Source organism: Nematostella vectensis, chromosome 10 (genome assembly GCF_932526225.1).
Source record: "Nematostella vectensis chromosome 10, jaNemVect1.1, whole genome shotgun sequence".
In the NCBI taxonomy this organism is placed as follows: Eukaryota; Metazoa; Cnidaria; class Anthozoa; order Actiniaria; family Edwardsiidae; genus Nematostella; species Nematostella vectensis.
This window is the reverse complement of record NC_064043.1, coordinates 5,360,725-5,384,228: the sequence shown is the minus strand read 5'-3', so window position 1 is coordinate 5,384,228 and position 23,504 is coordinate 5,360,725. Positions and strand designations below refer to the sequence as shown.

At 42.1% G+C, this 23,504-nt stretch overlaps 1 protein-coding gene across 1 annotated transcript; it reads right to left on the bottom strand.

Moving 5' to 3' along the window:
* Nucleotides 1–897: 897 nt before the first annotated feature.
* On the bottom strand, nucleotides 898–23,455 carry LOC5522122. The gene is made up of 25 exons (XM_048733351.1): nucleotides 23,228–23,455; nucleotides 22,973–23,003; nucleotides 21,068–21,185; nucleotides 20,449–20,514; nucleotides 20,005–20,070; nucleotides 19,562–19,703; nucleotides 19,305–19,344; nucleotides 18,420–18,496; nucleotides 17,515–17,588; nucleotides 15,334–15,444; nucleotides 13,694–13,740; nucleotides 12,971–13,175; nucleotides 12,620–12,681; nucleotides 12,369–12,428; nucleotides 12,145–12,256; nucleotides 11,339–11,386; nucleotides 10,414–10,518; nucleotides 9,518–10,288; nucleotides 8,959–9,081; nucleotides 7,413–7,530; nucleotides 6,084–6,234; nucleotides 4,140–4,202; nucleotides 3,428–3,500; nucleotides 3,017–3,070; nucleotides 898–1,885 (listed from the first exon to the last, which is right to left on the bottom strand). Exons 1-25 carry the CDS (start codon nucleotides 23,406–23,408, stop codon nucleotides 1,727–1,729), a joined length of 3,057 nt encoding a protein of 1,018 aa, XP_048589308.1. The 5' UTR covers nucleotides 23,409–23,455; the 3' UTR covers nucleotides 898–1,726.
* Between the last annotated feature and the right edge of the window lie 49 nt (nucleotides 23,456–23,504).

Genomic DNA, 23,504 nt, shown 5'->3' with positions numbered 1-23,504 from the left:
TAAAAGTGTTCCTCTAAACTTTTTTTGTAAGTGGTTGCGTTGAGTTCCCGTGAGAACAGCTCTAGAATTGATGGTAAAAATGCATGAAACTGGCCCCGCAAATTCGACTCCTGACGAAGGCCACACCGGTCTTTTCTTAGTCCACCCAATAGTAAACTCGTAGTGTTTTTTCCTTCTTCAAACGTTAGTCCCGTGCGTTAGCATTGATTGGAAAAGCATTAGACCTAAGTTTCTGGCCTAGTTTAGACGCCGTTTTTTTCATGTGCCGTTCCAAATGAAATTAACCAATTCCATTGTTCTATGCTCATTTGCATGCATATTTATATTTGGAACGGTACATGAAAATAATCACGCCGTTTTTTCCAAGTTTTACTGGCTCCAGCACGTTTTCCTAATGTCAAGTACTAACGGTCTTCACTAACCTATGAATAGAGTTCGTCATCTTCCTATACTGGTCAGACAGTGCCGTACTTCGCCTAAAATATTGCGATTATAGAAAAAAATTCATACCTTCCACTGGCGTGTACACAGTATTGGTTGTAGGGGGTGCGCAGCGATAGGTATCATATGAAAAAAAACAAAGTATTTGAAGTTCCCTAATAAGAAATGACCCACTTTTTGGCTTCCAAGGGGGGGGGGGGGGTGCGCTCGAATGCAAACAGTTAGAGCATGGATATTTTCTGTAATCAGACAAAAATTCTTGTTGCCAAAGGGAGGAAGACAGGAAATTTTCATTTTCATTCATCGATAAGGGGAAAAACTTGCAAAATATTTATGGGCACACAAGTCAATTTGGTGTCCGTTACTAATGAAAAGATTATTTCTTCATGGACAGCACATGAGATTACTTCTAAATGGCTGTGGAAGCTAATGCTAGAAGGATTACACTAGATCAAAGACAAACCAATTCCAATTTTTAATTGATTTTCTTCAAAATATAAACTTGTACAGACCACACCTGAGTACATATGGACTCGCATGTGAATACAATGTCATTCGAACACATTCTTATTTATTCTGTTATGCCTTCTAGTTAGGTTTTAAGAATATTAAGGTAATAGAATAATATGGTCAAGCCAGGTGTGTAATCACATCTCTATATGTAAACTGAAAATGATAATTTAATTCTCTGATAAAAAGAAAGGGGTCCTAAGTTGATGTTATAATCTTTACATTCAATGATGTATTATTATAATTATTTTTGTGTGGACATGGTTTGGGAATTAGATAGGCTGTTCATTTTCTGGTGAAAATGAATAGGTCCACGGGTGATGTTATAATCTTTACATGCAATAATGTATTATGAGAATTATTTTTGTGGAAATGAACTGGGAATAAAAAGGCAAATGCATATAAAACGTGTCCTACATATCATTGGGTGAAATAGGGAATAGATCTTCCCTGCTAGCAGAGGCCTCTTTTCTCTGTATTTTGCTGGGCCTCTGCTAGCAGAGAAGGAATAGATCAAGATTAATGGACAATCTTCTTGAATCACTGTGAAACTTTCCATTCTCAATTATATAACTGGAGAATAAAATAATATATAGATAATGCTATTATCCCAAATAATAAAATGTTTAATATTCGAAATAAACTAAAACATCAAGTCATAAGATATTACAGAAATGTCCTATATTGAAACCAACAATATTTCAAAACGGTGTACCTTGTCTACTGTACAATTACGAATAGATATCTTGAACAAGACATCATATCACTGTTCTTCTCAACTAATGCCCTCAAATTCGCCAGTTTTTATTTTACTCGTTTCCATGCCCACGCGGTTTCTCGCCATGAGCGGTTTCATGGCTGTCAGGAGGCTGGGGTAGAGTCCGGGAAAGAGGATCTCCTGTGCTGCCAGCAGTTGCTTTGTGCGGTGACGCTCCTTTAAACAAACGAAACGAAAAGGTCTGAGAAGCACAGGAACGCCAGGCAGGGATAGTGGAGAGAATTGGGGATGGGGGAATAGTGTATGACAGGGGGGATAGGGTACGACAGGGGGATAGGGTATGACAGGGGGGGATAGGGTATGACAGGGGGGGATAGGGTAAGACAGGGGGGGATAGGGTATGACAGGGGGGAATAGGGTATGACAGGGGGGGATAGGGTAAGACAGGGGGGGATAGGATAAGACAGGGGGGATAGGGTATGACAGGGGGGAATAGGGTATGACAAGGGGGATAGGGTATGACAGGGGGGGGATAGGGTATGACAGGGGGGATAAGGTATGACAGGGGGGATAGGGTGTGACAGGGGGGATAGGGTGTGACAGGGGGGATAGGGTATGACAGGGGGGGTAGGGTATGACAGGGGGGATAGGGTAAGACAGGGGGGATAGGGTATGACAGGGGGGGAAAGGGTAAGACAGGGGGGATAGGGTGTGACAGGGGGATAGGGTATGACAGGGGGGATAGGGTATGACAGGGGAGATAGGGTAAGACAGTGGGGGATAGGGTATGACAGGGGGGATAGGGTATGACAGGGGGGATAGGGTAAGACAGTGGGGGATAGGTATGACAGGGGGGATAGGGTATGACAGGGGGGATAGGGTATGACAGGGGGGATAGGGTATGACAGGGGGGATAGGGTATGATAGGGGGGATAGGGTATGACAGGGGGGATAGGGTATGACAGGGGGGATAGGGTATGACAGGGGGGATAGGGTAAGACAGTGGGGGATAGGGTATGACAGGGGGGGATAGGGTAAGACAGGGGGGATAGGGTATGACAGGGGGATAGGGTATGACAGGGGGGATAGGGTATGACAGGGGGGGATAGGGTATGACAGGGGGGATAGGGTATGACAGGGGGATAGGGTAAGACAGGTAGCAATGTCATAATGTTGGTATTAGCCCAAATCAAAGCATTTTGGGAAATTCTTGTTAAAATGGCGAGTAAAGATGCGCAAATGACTAAATACCGGGTAAAAGATAATTTCTCAGAGACTGTTGACTGTAATGTTGACAATATTGGAGCTTAATGATGTTACTTGATGATGGACTCTCTTATTCTCTACCTTGGGCTGCTCAAAGCAGGCGGGACAATTCTCTGGGATAACCGGAAACTTTGCCTGAAATTGGAAAAAATGCAACTCAGTGTTGTTATGCAATTCCCCATCCTTAGACATACCTTATCAATACCTCATCATCACCACCCTCAGCTATAATCTTCCCATCCTCTTTATTTTTAACAATAATTAGGGATGTCCCCTACTTGGGATGACCCCATTCCAAAAACGTTCTCTAACTATAACGATAATACCAACCCAGGGGCGGATCATTTAAATCCAAATTGCTTGGTACAAATGCCTAAAGAAAACGTTCTTACGTTTTATAAAACACCGGCTCCCCTCCATCACATTGTAACATTAGCTTTTGGATAATAGCAGGGGCAATCTGTGTCATGTCTATATATTATCTTAACTTACTTTTGTAGAAAACTCTCTGAGATCTTTTTCCCGCACGTAAACAAAGGGCCTGATGATCCTCAAATCACCTTCTCTGTGAGGCGACAACATAATAACCAGCATTTGGGTACAAAGGCCTTATCAGGTATTGGTATCTTACAGCTACCAAATAACATACAACAAGAAAGACAACTACGACTGTCTCAAGGGGTTCAGCGTAGCGACATACAAGAAAGGGGGGAACAACAACAAAATCGGATAACTATAGATCAAATTCGGGCAGTAAATTTTCGGTTGAAGGCGGGTATTCGTACCAAAGCACCTGGGGTGGGTGGGTGGTGGTGGTGGAGGTGGGGGGGGGGGGGGGTGGGTGTTAGGTGGATAGATGATCTGGAAGGGAGGAAAATGTTGAACATAAATGATGGCGTGGAATGGCAAGACTGGGGATGACAAAAACGAGTATATAGAGTTACAAAATGGAAAGGTGGGATATTCCTTAGAGCTCTTCAAAATGTAAAGCAACCTTACGTGTATTCTAGCACAAGGTTTATCATCAGGAGGTAAGACCAGGTACTAGTCAAATGCGAAGGGAACAAATAACATTACCATCACACTAACAACAGCTTCAGCAAAAACAGCAAACTAAGCAACCCCACCAACATAAAAAAAAACCCTCAGTAAATCACATATGATATGTCATAAACGTTGACGACGAATTTTTACTCATCCTTACTGGACTGTGTAGTTGGCTTTCATGGTGCGCAGTAGGCCGTTATGAAACACTGACATTATAAAACTGGAGATGAAAAAAAACATTTAGCCAAATGCCATTCGAACAAACCATCATCATAACAATCATTATAACCGTTGTCGATGTCGTGGTCGTCACGAACATTAAGGTAATTCCCTTGAAATAGTTCTACAACACAGAATTTTTTAAAACTTGGCATAAACAATATTGAAGTTAAGGGCTTTCAAAAAATGTAATAAAAAAATGGGGGTACCGACCTCTTTTTCACAACAGAGGGGCGTAGAGTTGACGCGTTTTTACTGACCGCGCAAGGAAAAATCCCAACTCTTAGTTTTCAAAAAGAGTGCCTATAGTCTTTAGAAAATTAAGTTCTGTAGGTTGAGCTGCCAAAATCCGATCTCCTAAACAATAACCCGTAGTAGCTAATGTTCAAAACAAATCACATTTTAAGAGATCGCACTAAAAGACATTGTTTTCGCCACTATTCATACGGTAAAAAGCGCCATTTTGAAGTATTTTTACGGCTTTTAAGAGAAATAACAAAACTTCTACAACCCAACTTTTTTTTCTTCTTTCAGTATATCATTTTTCCGGATAAGGGCCTATGGTACTATCTCGTTGCTACGAAACTCCGTTGCTACGAAAGGGAAAAGCGCTACATCCGGTTAAATAGACTAAAATCGCCGAGCGCCTTCCAACTTGGTTCCGTGGCCCAGTGGTTTGACTCGTAAGCAAAAACAAGATGGCGGCCATTTCCGCGCGAGAAAAACACGTTAATTTTGAACATTTTACAACAATTGTGAAATTATTTTCACTCAAACCATCGATATTACCATTCCTAACAACTTATCGCATGGGATTTTTGAAGAAATGAAAAAGTTATTACCAAATATGTCGTTTTCGAAGAACAAAAAAATTCGCCATTCGCCATATCAAAATTTTGCAAATCCGATGCGTGAAGTTTAAGAAAATAGTGATGTTAAAATATTTCTGCAAAAAAAATTATGGTAGATTTGAACAGTAGCTTCTCCGACACGTTTTTATGCCCAGGGTCACGTGACCATGGGAGGGGTCAGATGACGTCATTACTTGTGTCTTTTATGTCTAAAACACTTATGTTGAAAGTTCCAAGAGATTTGACAAAAAAACAGAAGCTTTTATAAATCAAACAAATTTCCCTAGCAACGGACTCAAAAGATAGTAGGGTGATTTAGATCCACGACGCGGACAAGAGAACGCCGCCTCGCGCACGTTCGATTGCGCGCGCACGCTATTTTTTGCCGGCGTCCCGTCCTGAAGAGGACGTGAAAAAGCATGAAATGCCGTCCCTGAACAGGACGCGACGCCGGCAAGAAAAGCGTGCGCGCGCAATCGAACGTGCGCGAGGAGGCGTCTTCTTGCCGGCGTCGTGGATCTAAATCACCCTAGTACCATAGACCCTTACGCGCGCCTTTTGCTGTGTTTTCTTGTACAACTGTGGCGCGCGCGCGCGCGCACTTATACCGGAAAATTCGAACAAACAGCGCGCGCCACTATGCGCAGAAGGGGTGCGCAGTGCAATTCAAGGGAATTACCTTAAAGAGCCGTTTTCAGCCAGACCTTTCTTATTGATTTCATTGAAAAATGGAAGACAAATTATTTGAAAATTTCTAAAAACAATCGAAAATGTCACAATAGCGTTCGCAAATTAGCCGATGGAAATGGATGCGTCATCGCAATTAGTATTTTGCTAGAATGACAATTATCAATTAGCTTTACTTTGAACTTTCACATTCCATATTTGGTGACTGGGCTAAAAGTTCGTTATTCAGTCTAGGCGCACATGTGCGACATGTTTTGTTGTTGTTGTTGCTAACCACATGTTGTGAATCCATTTTATTGAAAAGATGATTCTTTGTGATTTATTATCAATAACACATCATTTACCTCTCTGCTAAGTCGTCCAAATGCTGACCCAAAGCGAGTACATTGTAACCATGGCGACGTGCGCACGCGTACAGTCTGCCTCTCTTCATCCGGGAGCAGAAGCTACAGATTGACTCGCAGACGGGCAGGTCAGCGGCCTGCTGAATGATATCTGTTGACATGGAGACGAAAGTCTATTGGAGCCACGAAAATTACAATTTGAGTTTTATAAGTGTAGTATTTGCATTTGTCGAATAAAAGCACTACGACAATCGACTTAAGCAAGGACGGGGGGCAATGCGAGCAGCAAAGACAGAAAAAAATTGAAAATGCAATAAGAGCCATACACGCTGTCTAAAACAATTCAGCCGTGTTCCTCCAACCTACAACGTGAAAACCAAGTTCCAGGGAGATAAATGGCATTTTGAGTATGTAATACACGGAATACTCAGCGCTGTAATGTTCACATGGCTAGGTAGGCTGCTGGGGTTGGGCACAGAGGACCCCCTCTTTCAAATCACGGCTTCCCTACTGTGGTGTCCCACCCCCTCTTTCAAATCATGGCTTTCCTACTGTGGTGTCCCACCCCCTCTTTCAAATCATGGCTTCCCTACTGTGGTGTCCCACCCCCTCTTGCAAATCATGGCTTCCTTACTGTGGTGTCCCACCCCCTCTTTCAAATCATGGCTTCTCTACTGTGGTGTCCCATCCCCTCTTTCAAATCACGGCTTCCCTACTGTGGTGTCCCACCCCCTCTTTCAAATCATGGCTTCCCTACTGTGGTGTCCCACCCCCTCTTTCAAATCATGGCTTTCTTACTGTGGTATCCCACCCCCTCTTTCAAATCATGGCTTCTCTACTGTGGTGTCCCACCCCCTCTTTCAAATCATGGCTTCCCTACTGTGGTGTCCCACCCCCTCTCTCAAATCATGGCTTCTGTACTTTGGTGTCCCACCCCCTCTTTCAAATCATGGCTTCCCTAATGTGGTGTCCCACCCCCTCTCTCAAATCATGGCTTCTCTACTGTGGTGTCCCACCCCCTCTTTCAAATCATGGCTTCCCTACTGTGGTGTCCCACCCCCTCTTTCAAATCATGGCTTCCCTACTGTGGTGTCCCACCCCCTCTTTCAAATCATGGCTTTCTTACTGTGGTATCCCACCCCCTCTTTCAAATCATGGCTTCTCTACTGTGGTGTCCCACCCCCTCTTTCAAATCACGGCTTCCCTACTGTGGTGTTCCACCCCCTCTTTTCAAATCATGGCTTCCCTACTGTGGTGTCCCACCCCCTCTTTCAAATCATGGCTTCCCTACTGTGGTGTTCGTCTAGTTCTCACAGGCCTGGGCCTCACCCTGTTCCTCAAAGAAGTACGGCACACCAAGTGTTGCTAGGTACGGGATGAGCGGCCTGGGGTCGTAAGCAGATGACTGGGGGTCCACAGTAGCGGCACCCACGTGAAACGTCAAGCCCTGGAAAGATGTATGATCAACATAAGGGAGCGGTCATTAATTAATGGATGTGGGGGGGGGGGCAAATATGTAGGGGGGCTACGTTTTTTAGGATTTAGGGGGGTCACATTTTTTTGGGCGTTGAATTTAAGTCGGTTTTAATATAATACTGAGCAAGAGAGTCATTTTTGAAAAGAAAATTGTATTCAGTTCACAATGTTTTCTACTATTGTATATCTAGTTCCATATTGTTCAGGTACCAATCTTGTCTTTATATAAATAAATTTTGAGAAACCTTCTCATTGTTGGCAGACAAAGCTGCCCAAAAACGAATACTTTAAAATGTTGCAAAACCTAGACTCAAATGTCTTTGTTAAAATTGTCGACGACGTAGTTGCTTTCTAGCGACACCAGTACTTGTTGTGTTTATCTCTGTGTCACTCTTAAACTAGCGAAAGTGAAGGTTCATACTTTAATTAAATAGGACAAAATTGCCATGCTAGCTGTTCTATATTTGAGGTGGTGGTAGTGGGGGGGGGGGCGCAAATTTTTGGGCGTTCGGTCTAGGGGGGGTAACGATTTTTTGGGCTTGGATTTAAGGGGGGGGAAATATTTGAGCCCAGGGTTTTGCAAAATTGCACCCCCCCCCAAGTAATTAATGACCGCTCCCTAAATAAGCCTGGGGAAGGTTCTAAAGTACAGGAGAACGTCACGCCCTCGAAAGATGTAAGATTAACATAAATAAGCCTGGAGAAGTGTTCTGAAGTGTAGGAGAACGTCACACCCTGGGAAGATGTAAGAATAAAATAAATAAGGTTGGAGAAGGGTTTTAAAGCACAGGGAAAAGACACGCCCTGGGATGATGTGAGATTAAAATAAATAAGCCTGGGGGAGGTTCTAAAGTACAGGAGAATGTCACCCCCTGGGAAGAAGCGAGGTTAAATAAATAAGCCTGGAGGAAGGTTCTAAAGTACAGGAGAACGACAGGCCCTGGGAAGAAGCGAGGTTAAATAAATAAGCCTGGAGGAAGGTTCTAAAGTACAGGAGAACGACAGGCCCTGGAAGGATCAAAATAAATAAGGCTGGAGAAAGGCTCTAAAGTATTACAGAACGTCAAGCCCTGGAAAGATGTTAGATCAAAATGAGCCTGGAAAGATCACTTTGAAAATTGTACTGAAGTACAGAAGAACGTCAAGATCTGGGAGGATGCCGAGATTAAAATGATACGTCTAAAAAAGGCTACCCAGAAAACAAACGATTGACTATCTTAAGACAGATCCCTTGAAAAACTGTACAGCGGTACAAGATAACGTCAATCCCTGAAAGGAAACTAGTATGAATTGTTCTTGGCTATTCAGATTGACTTTTTTGGAATATATTACTTGCACCCTGGAAATGTTTACCCAAGATATGATACATGGGAAATGGCTGACCACAAATGTGATGTACCTTTGCCCTCGCCTGATACTGGTACTGATGAAGGGTGTGTAGAAGAGAAAGGGAATCCTTGCCCCCAGATAAACACACCAGCACGCGATCGCCATCATTTATCATCGAGTACTCCTCAATCGCCTGCAGATCGAAAAAAATACCTCTGAACAATTGGATGAGACAGCGACTTTAGGGGAAAAATCAACACATAGTTGAAGTTTTAGGTTTAACGCCTCTCTTAAAGCGTTTCTGGCTCTAGTCTTCGTTGGCGAGTCCTGGGTTGGTTCCGTGGGTTCAATAGCACCGCCCTTTATTCAGGGAACCACCGCCTTTTCTTCCAGTGAAATCACCCTGGTTTTACCAAAGGTGGAACCCCAACTATGAACGTTTCTCTTAAGAATTGTAAGATCGGCTGGGCACGCAACTCACAGTATATCCCTACGGCAAAAGAAATATTAAATGCAAGTTGTTCTCATCCATAATGAAATTTCATTACTGGGAGTTTTCCTAGGAAGCGTATCATTGACGTAAAAAGGTTTCTCCTCGAAAGTTGTTCAAAAGAAGTTGTTTTACAAACCTGAACAGTGGGTTTGAAGATAGCCTTAGGTGGGTTGCAGAACTTGGGTTTGAAGCCGTCTTCTTGTCGTACTGTGTTAACCTCCGCAAGAGTCGTGTTTACATTTGTTCCGTTATGCTTTCCCCTCGGCTGCAGGCAGGCTCTGCACTCGTTGTTTGAATTACAAGCCTGTTTGTACGTGTTCGAGCAACTGGCATCACTCGTCTTGGAGGCGCAAAAAATTTCGTTCGAGTTGCGAGTGTCCTCATTCGTTTCTGAGTTACAATCATTAGTCGTTGTCGAGTTGCACGTTTCATTGCTAATCTCAATCAATCCTTTTTCATTGGTTCCCCTATCAATTGATCCATTTCCTATTCTCTGGTTTTTCATAGCTTGCAAAATGCTTGCAGAGCCACTAAAATTTGAAAGGTTTTTACCACGCTCTTTACAAGACTGACAATCTAGTTCATTTGAGTTATTTCCAGTAAATATTTCATTTGTGGAGATATTCCCCTTGTCTACTGTTCCCGTAGCAATCCCATTGACTAAACCGTCTTTGTTTATCCCGCTCCTGACCTTCAAGTCAGGAGCGTCACGTGGCCAAATTTTTGGCACAAACGGAGGACGCCGTGGCCCATGCGTCTGACCCGAGATAATAACCGCTGACTCACTAGGGAGCACAAACCAGCGAAGTTTTTCTGCTTCTTCCCCTAGAAACAGCGATTGGTCGCTTAAAGAGGTAGACATCTTCTCAGCATTCCTAAAGATTTCTTCTGCATTCGACAGACACTCCTATAAGATAAATCAAACAGAGCTCAGAATTAGCCAAAAGGGTTTTGGGATTCAATAGACCAGGGTTTGGGTCACCTTGCTTTCACCCCCCCCCCCCCCCCCCCTCCCTCGGATGACTAACATACCTGTAGGTCCTTGGGAAGAGCCTCATAGCCAGCAGAGAATGACGGGTAGGTCAGTTCACCAGTTGAATAGCTGATCGACCCAAGCCATTTACGATTATGAAAGACCTATATCAGAAAATAAAACAGAGGCGATCTAGTAAAGAGACATCATATATTTTTTTTTGTGCATGAGCATATTTGTGCGATGACTAGCGACACCACAAATAGACCGGCGCTGCGTAGAAGAGATCAGGAAATGCTACACCACATCTAAGAGCATTTCACTGTACCTATGTACTGGAGTATGGAACAGGGCAATGTAGTCATCTGAGATGCTTTGCTACGACCACATCTAAGAGTATTTCACTGTACCTTATGTACTGGAGTATGGAACAGGGCAATGTAGTCATCTGAGATGCTTTGCTACACCACATCTAAGAGCATTCCACTGTACCTTATGTACTGGAGTATGGAACAGGGCAATGTAGTCATCTAAGATGCTTTACTACATCACATCTAAGAGCATTACACTGTACCTTATGTACTGGAGTATGGAACAGGGCAATGTAGTCATCTAAGATGCTTTACTACACCACATCTAAGAGCATTACACTGTACCTTATGTACTGGAGTATGGAACAGGGCAATGTAGTCATCTGAGATGCTTTACTACACCAAATCTAAGAGCATTTCACTGTACCTTATGTACTGGAGTATGGAACAGGGCAATGTAGTCATCTGAGATGCTTTGCTACACCACATCTAAGAGCAATCCATTGTACCTTATGTACTGGAGTATGGAACAGGGCAATGTCGTCATCTGAGATGCTTTACTTCACAACATCTAAGAGCATTTCACTGTACCTTATGTACTGGAGTATGGAACAGGGCAATGTAGTCATCTGAGATGCTTTACTACACCACATCTAAGAGCATTTCACTGTACCTTATGTTTGCGGTGCCGCCACTCGCCGGTTTCAGGATTAAACATGTACTGAAAAAAGAAATCCACGTTTGCTATTCATGCCATCGAGATAAAGATTAGGGGAGGGAAAACAATGCAAATAATGAAGGCCGGATCCATACGTTGCGCTCCTGCCGTAATGAATCTAGTTGTCTGTCTGGGTCGACACATTGGGTTTGACGTTGATTCAGACATCACATTTAAGTTGCGTGCAATACGCTTTACATGTATCCAATCCAAAGAATTAGATTGGACACGACAGAAGCGCGACGTATGAGTCGTGCCTTAAATGTAAAAACAGTATGCAAGAATGTGTCCTGTTTGATGCAGCTCAGGTTCTCCACCAAACTATCACCACCTACGTCACACGAACAAGAACAGATATCGAACTCGTAGCAAGAATCAAACAAGGTCAAATCAATATGAATACTATACATCGCTATCAAATGTTTTTCACTCAAGAATATCATGAGTTAAGCATAGTATTTGCGCTTGTGTGACACCTCTGCCAAGCATATCATTTGCGTGACACATCTGTCACACAGCGCTTGTGTGACACCTCTGTCAAGCATATCATTTGCGTGACACATGTCACACATAGCGCTCCTGTACACCTCTGTCACGCATAGCGTTTTGCTCGCGTATACTAGTTTTGGTAAGGAAAGAATATTTTTTTACATTTACGGTGATGACGGCCGAAGGAAGCAAAAAAAAAATAGGACTCGAGGTCTCTTTCAAGCTTAGCCTCCGTGGGTCAGCAGCATAGTCAACGTTACATACATTCCTACCTGTGGTAACAGTTTCCACCCGGACTCAGCCACCATTAGAACGGCTTTTCTGACGAACGCGGCCGAGTCCTCCGACATGAAGTACGGGAAATTAAGACGAACAAACCCAGGGCTACCAGGAGAAGAAACCGTCAGTTGTTAGGGGGAGGGGAGGGGTGGGGAAAACGCTACATAGTCAATATCTTAGACTTAATGTGCTGATGAAAATAACGCGAGCTTCTTACCGTAAAATCTCGTGTTCCGAGTATTCGTTGTACCGTCTTAGATGGCCTCTGTCGAGTCGACTGAAATATCAAGGAGAATTTATTGATATCAATTCAATTCAAGTATAAAAAATGAAAAAGAATGTCTAAAACAATAAAAACTGTGTTTAGCCTTGGTTTTGTCAGGTAGCGAAAAAAAAGGATTATTCCGATTGACTTTAATCAAATACAAGTTGCGCCTTTAGAAAAAATAAATTTTGTATAAATATTACCTATCTTCCAACAGCAGTGCTTCAAACCGCTTGGCCAGTTTCTCATCTATACCAAGGAGATCCTAGAAAAAGCATATTCAGTATTTTTCAAGTGCCCTTGTCAGCCCCACCTTTGTTTGGCACAAAGGTACATGGAGCTCCTGTAAGGTTTTGACACATATGATGTTGTTAATATATCGGGTGGAATGGCATTATTCAGATTATTCATACGTTTTGGGAGCTTGCGCAGAAATATTTCACCACCATCATGAGGCAGATCACCACCCAAAGCTGCTCTACTCTTAACATGGCCTTCGATCAGTATTTGGATACAACGATTCAGGCTGGGAAGAGGGCCAGGAAAGGGCATACCTGAGCGTAAGGTCCTGCGCATGCACATCCACCCCTTGCCTGGATACCAAACAAGTCATTCAATAGTGCGCATGTGTAGTTATGATGAAGGAAGAGACCGCTGACCGGGTGGCGGACGAGGAATGAGAAGACTGGCAAGCGAGAGGGAGTGGTACTTCCCAGCAGAACAAGATTTTCTAAATCGGACCACGCATCAAGCGCTTTCCTGTCGAGATCAAACACAAATGAGTTTAAAAAGGCCAATCACGCTGCCATTTTAAGCTCTCGCTTAATGGCGAGTCACACTTTCATCAGCTTATTCAAGCGAGTATCCAAGATGTTTTCATTCAAATATCGTCAATAACATATCAATAACATACCAAATTTACGTAAAATAGATCATATGCGAAGGATATACATGGCTTAGTTTATGCAATTTCAACGTTTCAGTAAAACGGTACCGAAACCTAAAATACTATTGTAAATCCATTTCCATCGGTTCGTTTTGGGACGCTCAAACCTCAGTATTGTTTTCATATAAAAGATTAAAGGTTATTTAATAAACCTGGATGGTTATTTAAGCTATTTTGAATGGTTTTTGTGGTTTTCTAGCTTTCCAAAATAACTCTTAATGACTCTTCAACTGTGCAGGTGACCCTTCAACAATGTCCGTCAGGTCGAGTGGGTTTTCTTCGAGAGCACCTCGAAAATGGAAGCGACCTCAGTCAGTCTGGGTTATTATACCTGCACATCTCTGTTTCTTTTGCAAAAATGACATCGTGTCCAACAGCCTAGAGGTAGATAAAATGGTTGTAAATAGCTGCCCAGATAGCTTAAGGCCTGGCCCCCAAGTAGTACTAAACATAGCAGCTCTGCTAAGGTTTTTCTTGGAGTAATTTTGTGCATCAAGCTATCCATTTTTTTTCTATATTCATAGCATGGTTGCTCTTTGTATCAGTATTTCTGTGTATCTTTTTAAGCAGAAACACTAGCCCCCCACCCCACCTCCTGAGGTGTTACCCGTGCCTCTCCCCGTGCCTTTTCTAAATTTATAGTACTGTTGTGGATAGATTCGGAAATTCTGCTGTACTTTCTAAGTAGTTATACCCTGCCCTGGTTGTCTATACAACGGACGTGTGCCCCCCCCCCCCAAAGTAATTTATACGCTCATCTGTCTGTCTGTTATTTATTTAATATTATTGTGGTTATCTCCCCCCCCCCTGGGTGCTAGGCTGTCGTGTGTATATTAGGACTTCTATGACCCTTCCCCCTAGGTGCTAGGCGGTCGTGTGTATACTAGGAATCCCACTGACCCTTCCCCCTGGGTGCTAGGGGGTCGTGTGTATACTAGGGCTCCCACTGACCCTTCCCCCTGTGTGCTAGGCAGTCCTGTGTATACTAGGGCTCCCTATGACCCTTCCCCCTGGGTGCTAGGCGGTCCTGTGTATACTAGGGCTCCCTATGACCCTCCCCCCTGTGTGCTAGGCAGTCCTGTGTATAATAGGGCTCCCTATGACCCTTCCCCCTGGGTGCTAGGCGGTCCTGTGTATACTAGGGCTCCCTATGACCCTTCCCCCTGTGTGCTAGGCGGTCCTGTGTATAATAGGGCTCCCTATGACCCTTCCCCCGGTGTGCTAGGCGGTCCTGTGTATACTAGGGCTCCCTATGACCCTTCCCCCTGTGTGCTAGGCGGTCCTGTGTATACTAGGGCTCCCTATGACCCTTCCCCCGGTGTGCTAGGCGGTCCTGTGTATACTAGGGCTCCCTATGACCCTTCCCCCTGTGTGCTAGGCGGTCCTGTGTATACTAGGGCTCCCTATGACCCTTCCCCCGGTGTGCTAGGCGGTCCTGTGTATACTAGGGCTCCCACTGACCCTTCCCCCCGTGTGCTAGGTGGTCCTGTGTATACTAGGGCTCCCTATGACCCTTCCCCCTGGGTGCTAGGGGGTCGTGTGTATACTAGGGCTCCCACTGACCCTTCCCCCCGTGTGCTAGGTGGTCCTGTGTATACTAGGGCTCCCTATGACCCTTCCTCCTGTGTGCTAGGCAGTCCTGTGTATACTAGGGCTCCCTATGACCCTTCCCCCGGTGTGCTAGGCAGTCCTGTGTATACTAGGGCTCCCTATGACCCTTCCCCCTGTGTGCTAGGCGGTCCTGTGTATACTAGGGCTCCCTATGACCCTTCCCCCGGTGCGCTAGGCGGTCCTGTGTATACTAGGGCTCCCTATGACCCTTCCCCCTGTGTGCTAGGCAGTCCTGTGTATACTAGGGCTCCCTATGACCCTTCCCCCTGTGTGCTAGGCGGTCATGTGTATAATAGGGCTCCCTATGACCCTTCCCCCTGGGTGCTAGTCGGTCGTGTATATATCAGGGCTCCCACTGACCTCTTTAAGTTGGAACACTAGCCCCGCCCGGATGGACTCTACAATGGCAGGTGTTCCGCCCTCCTCCCTCATCTCAGTCTCCTTCAGGTACCGGTGGCTGTTCTCTGTCACCTGCACCATAGTGTAAATGTCATTAGCTAAATAATTAACAAATTCAGAAAATTTTGTACTTCATATATCTGAACGATGGGATAGGTCTAGTATTAGCAAAGGGAAATTATATCTTGCAGAACTCGATAGAGTCAAACTTTAGCATTACATATGTTTACAGTTACAGTGTGTAAATTCACTTGACTCCTCAAGGGAGACAAAAAAAGTTTGCAGGGAGTTTGAATTATCTGAGTTAAAATCAGTCTCTAGGGATCTCGAAGTCAGTATCAAATAGTGGGAAGTTAGAGTTTATTCAAGTTTATATACTACTTATTAACCAATCGCGAGGTCAGTACTGAGATATCTCAGCCCACAGGCTTTTTTGTCTGAACAAGTGAGGTAAATAAGTTATTTATTATATGGTTATTTTAAATATTTGTACGAGAAGGAAAACTGATGCTGCTGAAGTGAAAGAAGGAACCCTATCTGGATTTACAAGCCACAAGTGCTCCCAGGGGGGGACTCCCTATACTGAGATGACGGGGATGCTCATAGTACCTTTTTGGGGTAAAAATTACGGGTTTGGCACCTTTTAGGGGGGATTCTTTATTCATGTACATATATTAAGCAGCCTGAGTTGGCTATTCTCAACGTATAAAATAGGTCTTAAGTTCGCCGGCTAAAAGCAGTCAAAGTATTGACGAGGTATTGATGAAGTATTGTAAAATAGTATATTTTTTTGTTGTTTCAGAGTTTTATAGTGCTTAAAATACATTTTCCTCTTCCAGTTCTGAGTATAAAATATAGAATGTAGACAAAGTATTGTAAGAAATATATTTTCAGGTTCCAGTTCTTGAGTTCTACTATGCTAAAGATAGAATAACAGTACTTTTGTAAACATAACTGGTGGCAGTGACTTGTCATCTGCAGCAATAAAAGTATAAAAGTCTATATTTTGTTGGTACCTTTTAGGGGTAAAACTTGGCTCAAGCCACACCCTTTTTGGTACCTTTTATGGGTAAAAATGGAATTCCCTACGAGCATCCTTGTCATTAAAATATGGGAGTCCCCCCCCCCCCCCCCCCCCCCCAGGACAAGTGCTAAACTCCAAAGCTTGAAATAACGAGTCGTTTTGTAAAATGACCATCGAAAATTGCTATTTACGGCGATTTTACCGACCTTCACATGAAAACATCATTATTTCATGTTTTTTCATTTAGATTAGTTGTCTTTATGGAAAATTGTCTTCAAACTCCCTGTGTTATGACAATTTCCCGCCATAATGACTGCAACGTACACAATTTCAATTTTGCTGAAATTTTATTTGCGATAAAATCGCAAATCGTCTAAATAAAGGCAAATCACTCAAGGAATTTACATGCATGATGTATCTTCATTCAAAAGAGTTATTTTAGTGAATATATCTTAATGTCTGTGGGGAATTCAAGTGAAAGAAAACATCTTTACAATCAATTCGAGTGGAAAAGCCTCGATTCATTGGGACTAAATTATTTCAAAAAAATTGTTGGTAAAAATTCAGAGGATGTCTTAATTAAAAGTTCAACATTTGTGGATGATTAAAAGCATTGTGTGGAAATATGAACTGGATTTCACTGAATGGTCATTGCAAACAAAATCTTCACAAACATCAGCGAAACTGTCAGAAGGTCAGAAGCAAATGTTTAAAAGAAAGGTAAACAAAGTTGAAAATTATATTGAGGAGAAAAAATAATAAGATAAGTAAGCTTAGGTAATAAACGACCTCAGTCAGCCAATCACAGCCAATCAGCGTGCGCCATTCCACCGGACATGGTTGTTGGCATATAATGAAGAAGTTAAATAAACAACTCTAAATACCTTGTGTATTTATTTCCTATGAGTTAGAAGGTTAAGTCTCAAAAGAACTGGAAAAATCAAGTAATAATTATGACTTTCATACATGACAAAACATGACTCTTGCCTTAAAAAAAATACAAAGGCAAGAAACAAATTATTACTTTTGTCATAAAAGCCACTAGCTACCAATCATTGTAGCAAACTTTAACCCTCTCTTATCATATCTTGCTCATACAAAGAGACAAACCTACTTACAAAAAATACACTCCCTCCTCCACCGCCAGAGGGTACAGGGTTGCGAAACAATTTCTTCTTAGCCACAAGTATTCCTGACAAGATAAATATTACATCACATTTATACTCCTTGCAACACACACAACACTTATCATACTGTGCAACTTTATTGAAAAGGACAAACTCCATGTGACATGCAGGGAGGGGGGGCTTCGAGAAAAACAGACAGGGGTTATCGTGATCAATTTTAACCCTAGGGATAGCACCTTGAGTGTGGTCAACAGAAATTCTTACCCCTACAAGATAGAAGAATTGGAAAAACGGTAAAAAACCTTCTAAGGAATAGCAGTTGGTCGATTTTATACCCTAAGAGATAGTAGAAATGGAAAACCAGTTAAACACTTCCTAAGGAATAGCAGTTGGTCGAATTTTATACACTAAGAGATAGCAGGATCTGAAAAATCCTCCAACAACCCCTAAGGAATAGTAGTTGGTTGAAATTACCCTAACAGATAGGGCAATCACCCTGTCTACTTTTCTGGAGAATCCCTCCCCCCCCCCCCCTCCAAAAACAAGGGTGACATGACAGAAAGACATAGCACATGCGATCTGCACAGAAGAACCACATTGGAATCGACAAGTCTAGTTTTTTCACATTCTAGACATTGACACTGTGACTTGGAATCATACAACTCAATACAGTGTTTTTTTTACCTGGAAAGACTTCAGTGACAAATATTAAAGGTAGCATATATTTTGTTTGATATTGTTCATTAAGCACTAAGTAAAATACTCTGCCTTATTAATATGTAAATTTTTTTTTTTACAATTTGTTGGGTCCGAAGGGTGACAATTATTAGAAGATGATCAACGTATTAAATTATCACATACATAACAGCACATATCAAATCAGACTCCAAACTAACCTGGGGTTCCAACACCACCAATGAATTTATGAGTTGATATGAAAATGGCATCCTTGTACACTAAAGACTGATCCTTGCTAAAAGAATGAGAACAGGATTATCACAGGTAATAGTGTATTCTTTGACACATATTGAATTGACAGACTTATGTGAAAAATATGTGCCTCAAAAGCACAGTAATGTAGCAGCTTTGTACAGTAAATGGTCACTTAACACTTGTTTCCAGTGACACATGCACCTTGTGTTTTCATTTATGAGTCACAACTATGTTTGTGGACATCAATCATGATTTTTGAATTAGAGTGATCACAACTAAAAAAATATAAAAAAGGACCTCCCTCTTAGCTATGTACATACTATCACCAAGGAAACATTGAAAAACACAATACCAACAATTCAACAAAGTTCTAATTGTTTCTTAGCTTTGCGTTGTTGTTGATTCAGTGTGTATGAAGTGCATATTTGCGTATATACTTCTTGTCTGCTTTCTTGATGCTTGAGGCTTTTCAGCGCTTTCTCATTGGTTAGCAGTCTAACGGCCGCCATAACTGTGAAATGGCTACAGTCGCCAAAAACAGTTGCGACCCGGAAATGAAAAACAAAACGTGCATGTGTGACAGAAAACAAGTGTAAAGGAGGAGGCTGGCATTGATGATGGGAAGAATGTGTTGTCTGGCAGAACTCACAAAAATATAGTCTAATTTCATTATAGTTGGGAACATCTTGAGTGTTAAAACCTTGCCCCTCTTAGCTGGAGAAATGGCGAAAACTAACTTAGTCATGAAAGTTGTGTTTGGGCTTAAACATGAAAATTATGTGTCACAAAAAATAATGCAAAAAAATAAGGGCATTTTTAGAGGGGGTGGGGCAGTGAAAAGAGCCTACCTAGTGATCACTGGATTCATATTTATCTCAATGTAAGGTCCTGAAAAAATAAATAAAGTAGGTATAATAAATAAACCATATCATAATAATAATAAATAAACCATATAAATGAGCCATAATATAATAAGCAATGGGATAAATAGAGCAGCAATCATACAGTAAGCATTGGGGAAATGAACAATACTAGTTAATCTCAGTTATCCAGGCACTATCATCGATCTTTGTGTCCCTCACTCTTTGTGTAATTATGGCCTTACCAGCTGTGGCATAATCCCACAGAGCTAATGCTCCATGCCGATGCAAACATGCAGTTATAGAATTTGTGTCAACAAGGATTCCTGTCACGTTAGAGGCAGCGGCAAAACAGCCAATCAGCTGACGCCCAAAGGAAATGTATGTCTAGGCAGAACATGGATAAACAAAGCAATAAATAAATATGTTGTAAAGTATTGGTACCATTTTTACCACAACAGTGCTTTTAAAACAAAGCAACGTCTTCTTATTTTCTGTGAGCTAAAGAAAGTTAAAATCACACAGCCCTTTATTTGCTCCTGCACAACATCAGGCCACACAAAGCATCCATTTCCATTGTCTCACACAAAATATAAGCTAAAATACTTAATTAACACTCAATGTGAACACAATAGCAGGACAGAAGGGTGGTTGATTGATATTTTTAATTTAAAGACAAATACTGTACCTGAAGCTTCTGATCCAGGTCATTGACATCCACAACCCCTTGCCCATCCTGGGATATCCAAACAATCTAAAAGATCAAGAGAAAGATACTTATATAACACCTGACTTATGCACTAGTATGTCCAGGTGGGCTACACTCAGTTAAATAAAAACATGCTTTTTCAAGTGAAACAATGTTTGACTTTAAGGGCAGACTACTGGGGCTTTGGAAGACTTTAGAAAAACTTTCAAAAATAGGTCCCCTCTTAAAAACCTTGATATGTACTTTTACAGGTTTTCCATGTGGGAGATGAACTTGTAACAGGTTTGCCATGAAGGAGACCAATGTGGTTTAAAACAAAAACACTGAATTCTTATCTAGCTAACACTTATCTAGCTTGTCCCTTCCCCCATGACCTGGTGTAGTTGCAGCTAGAGGGACATGTTGGTAATAAGCAACATTTACCTCTGCCCCAGCCTCTTTCCATGGCAACAGGTTTGAATGATGCTCATATGGGCCGACAAAAACAATCTAAAAAAGTTAAAATAGTTAGTGATCATACTTTCACTAACTTGCTTAATCTACAACCCTCATACTTGACAGACAATCCTTGGGTATTTTCAGTTTCAAGTCCATTCACCAATAATCGCTAATTTATGGCAATTTGGGTGTATTTGTGTAAATATCTATATTTACCTTTTAAATAGGTTAAGCCCAGGCAAGACTGGCTTAGAGGCAATTACATACACCACTGTTTGATATGAGATACAGTGTGGTTATTAATTAAAGTGTATGTGTATATAAGAGTTTTCTTCAGCTCTATAGGTATGCCAGTTTAGGGTTGGCCGGAAATCAAGACAGCTAAGATACAGAACCCCCATGTATAACCAGTGCTCACCAGACATAATACTTTTGCAAGGTGCCAGCACTAGCATACACAGAGATAAAAGATCACCATTTATCTGTCTGTCCACAGGCATGTAAGAATTCATAACTGGACTATTTTGCTAGACATTGTCTCTTGTCTCTACAATACAGCAAATTTTGCCGTTAGGGAGAACCCTTTACATTACAAGTCACTCACTGGTGGTTGTTGTAAGTGTAGGGCGTGGATGAGTTTATGAACAGCTGCGGTGCACCCACTGCCTGTGAAGATGACAGCATCTCCCTCCCCGGCATTTACAGCATTACGGATAATATCCCTACAAAGAGGAAAATATTACAGTACACTACCACAGGCTTGGAATACTGTGGACTGTCATTAATTCTGGTGTTTGGTAACTGCCAAATTAAGTATACATAATCTTAACAAGGCTGTAGCAGGGGGGGGGGGGGGGGGAGTAGGGAAAGCAGGCAAATGCCCCCAGTAAAGCTGGGATTATACCTAGAACATAAAGAAGAAAATGTCATTTGCTCCCTAATAGAGGGAAGGATGTGATAGGTGGCAAAGAGGCTTCCTTCTAGACACAAATTTCTTGCTCAAACTATGTTCTCATATTTTATAAACAAACCATTCTACATAATCTACATAATTCTTTGGTGAAATTCTTTTTTTTTCTAGTGTATGTTTGACATTCCCTACCCTGGTTCCAGAGCCTCATGCGTCTCTCTTTTTAGTAGCAAGCGAGGTTGAGACGAGGCTCTGGCCTCTCAAAGCGCAATTTTGACCTCTGCTACTATAGGTTCAGAATCTGAACTTCGTCAATTGGCTGATTGGCCAATTGACATGTGGTCATTGAAACCAAGAAATTCTGACAGTTTTCTATTGTATTTTTACTTCAAGTTCAAAAGGTCAAAACCGTTTTTTAATTCTTATTGTTCGCAATAACAAACATCTAAACGAACGAAGTAGACGAGCGATAGATAATTTTGATCTCAATTTTAATAGTGCTCAATTCAAATTAGTTACAAGATGTACTAGTATAAAAAATGTAAAGTTTGTTCAAGAGGAGTCTCTTTATGAGTTAATCAAGCGGTGAGATGTCTTCTCTGTGCTGCCATCTTATTCCCGGCGTTTGCTCTCGCCTCAACAATATTGGATTCAACTATCCCAAGCAAGCGATTGTACTGGTCATTTGCCCCTTGAGTTCTTTGATAGACTCAATCCGAGGATAACTGAGAGCTTATCCGTGATTTTCTCCTCCTTGAAGCGCTTTCCTGAGAAAATGTTGTATTCCCCACCTCCTATGTGCAGAGTCTTGTCATTAACTCTACAGTAATGATCCCAAGGGTTTTTAGATGAATGTTGTTGTTTTTAAATCGGGTGTTCATGCGCTTTTCATACTCGTGAATTCGATTCCTGAGCGAAGAGATGTTTACATCCAAGGTAGCACCACGTGAAACTGACACATGCTAATCACAAAACGTTAACATGGAAGTGAGGCAGAAGTCAAAATAGCGCTTCGAGAGGCCAGAGCCTTGCTCAACCTCTCTGGCCACCGAATAGAGATGCTCGAGGCTCTGGGACCAGGGTAGACCTTCCCTTGTAATGAGTGTAGTCTGTAGTGAAGTCATGGTAGATGTGGTATGGGTTAGCTTGTCACAGTTTGTGGCAACCTTCCTCATGATAACCAAATGTTGCTGTAGTGATGCGGTGGTCATGCTTGTATGGGTTACCTTGCCTCATGACGATAGAGTGTTGTCTGTAGCGACGTCACGGTTGTGGTTGTATGGGTGTTGCCATAGTGGGGTAGAACCTCCTTTCTAATGTAATCCTCAATGAACCTCAAGGGCCTAAGTTTCACATACAATGTAGTCATCACTAGGAGTTTATTATAAACATCATAAACATGATCTAATGGATTGACAATTAGAAAAGTGAGGGGGATGGGTAGGTTTCAGTTGTACCTGTTTTTTGTTTTCTTTGTCTTCTGTCTGGGCTGCATGGCAGTTTTTTCAGGTTTTGTGTTTGAATATTTTTCTTTCTTTACTCCTTCCCCCGTCCCCTATCACTTTTGTAATGGTCCGTCTCTAACTCAATGTCTCATACCTTCCTGAAGCTATGTAGTCGCAATAGACAACTGGGAAATAAAATCGAAACAGTGTGAACATCATTGTTTTTTTGTTTTTTTTTTTACTAAGCTTATATTAACCTTTATAAGTACATTTTGCACTCAAATAAAGGACATGCTTTTTTGTCTTGGTTGACACCCTTGAAATAGATAAAATGTATTGGTGTTCAGTGTCTTTGTTTTACAATATCGATGTTGGTGATATTTATTTTCCGCCGGTGTGGCGGTCCTACCTTTTCGAAACCCATAGGGCCCGCTAAAGATTGTATTTCTTCCTATGCAGTTTTCCTCTATATAGCGAAGTAGCTTGTCTACTGGTTTCTTGGATCTTGTACTGTGGTCTTTGCGGTGGTTAGGTTTTTCATCTGAAAAATTGTAAAACCTTCTTGAGCCATGAGAAGCGGACGACGCCATTTTGTTATTTGTAGCCAGGCCTGCAGGGATACCTGTCGTAGAAATCTGCGGTATTTCTAATGTTTTGAACGCGGAATCCCTCAACTGCTCAAACGT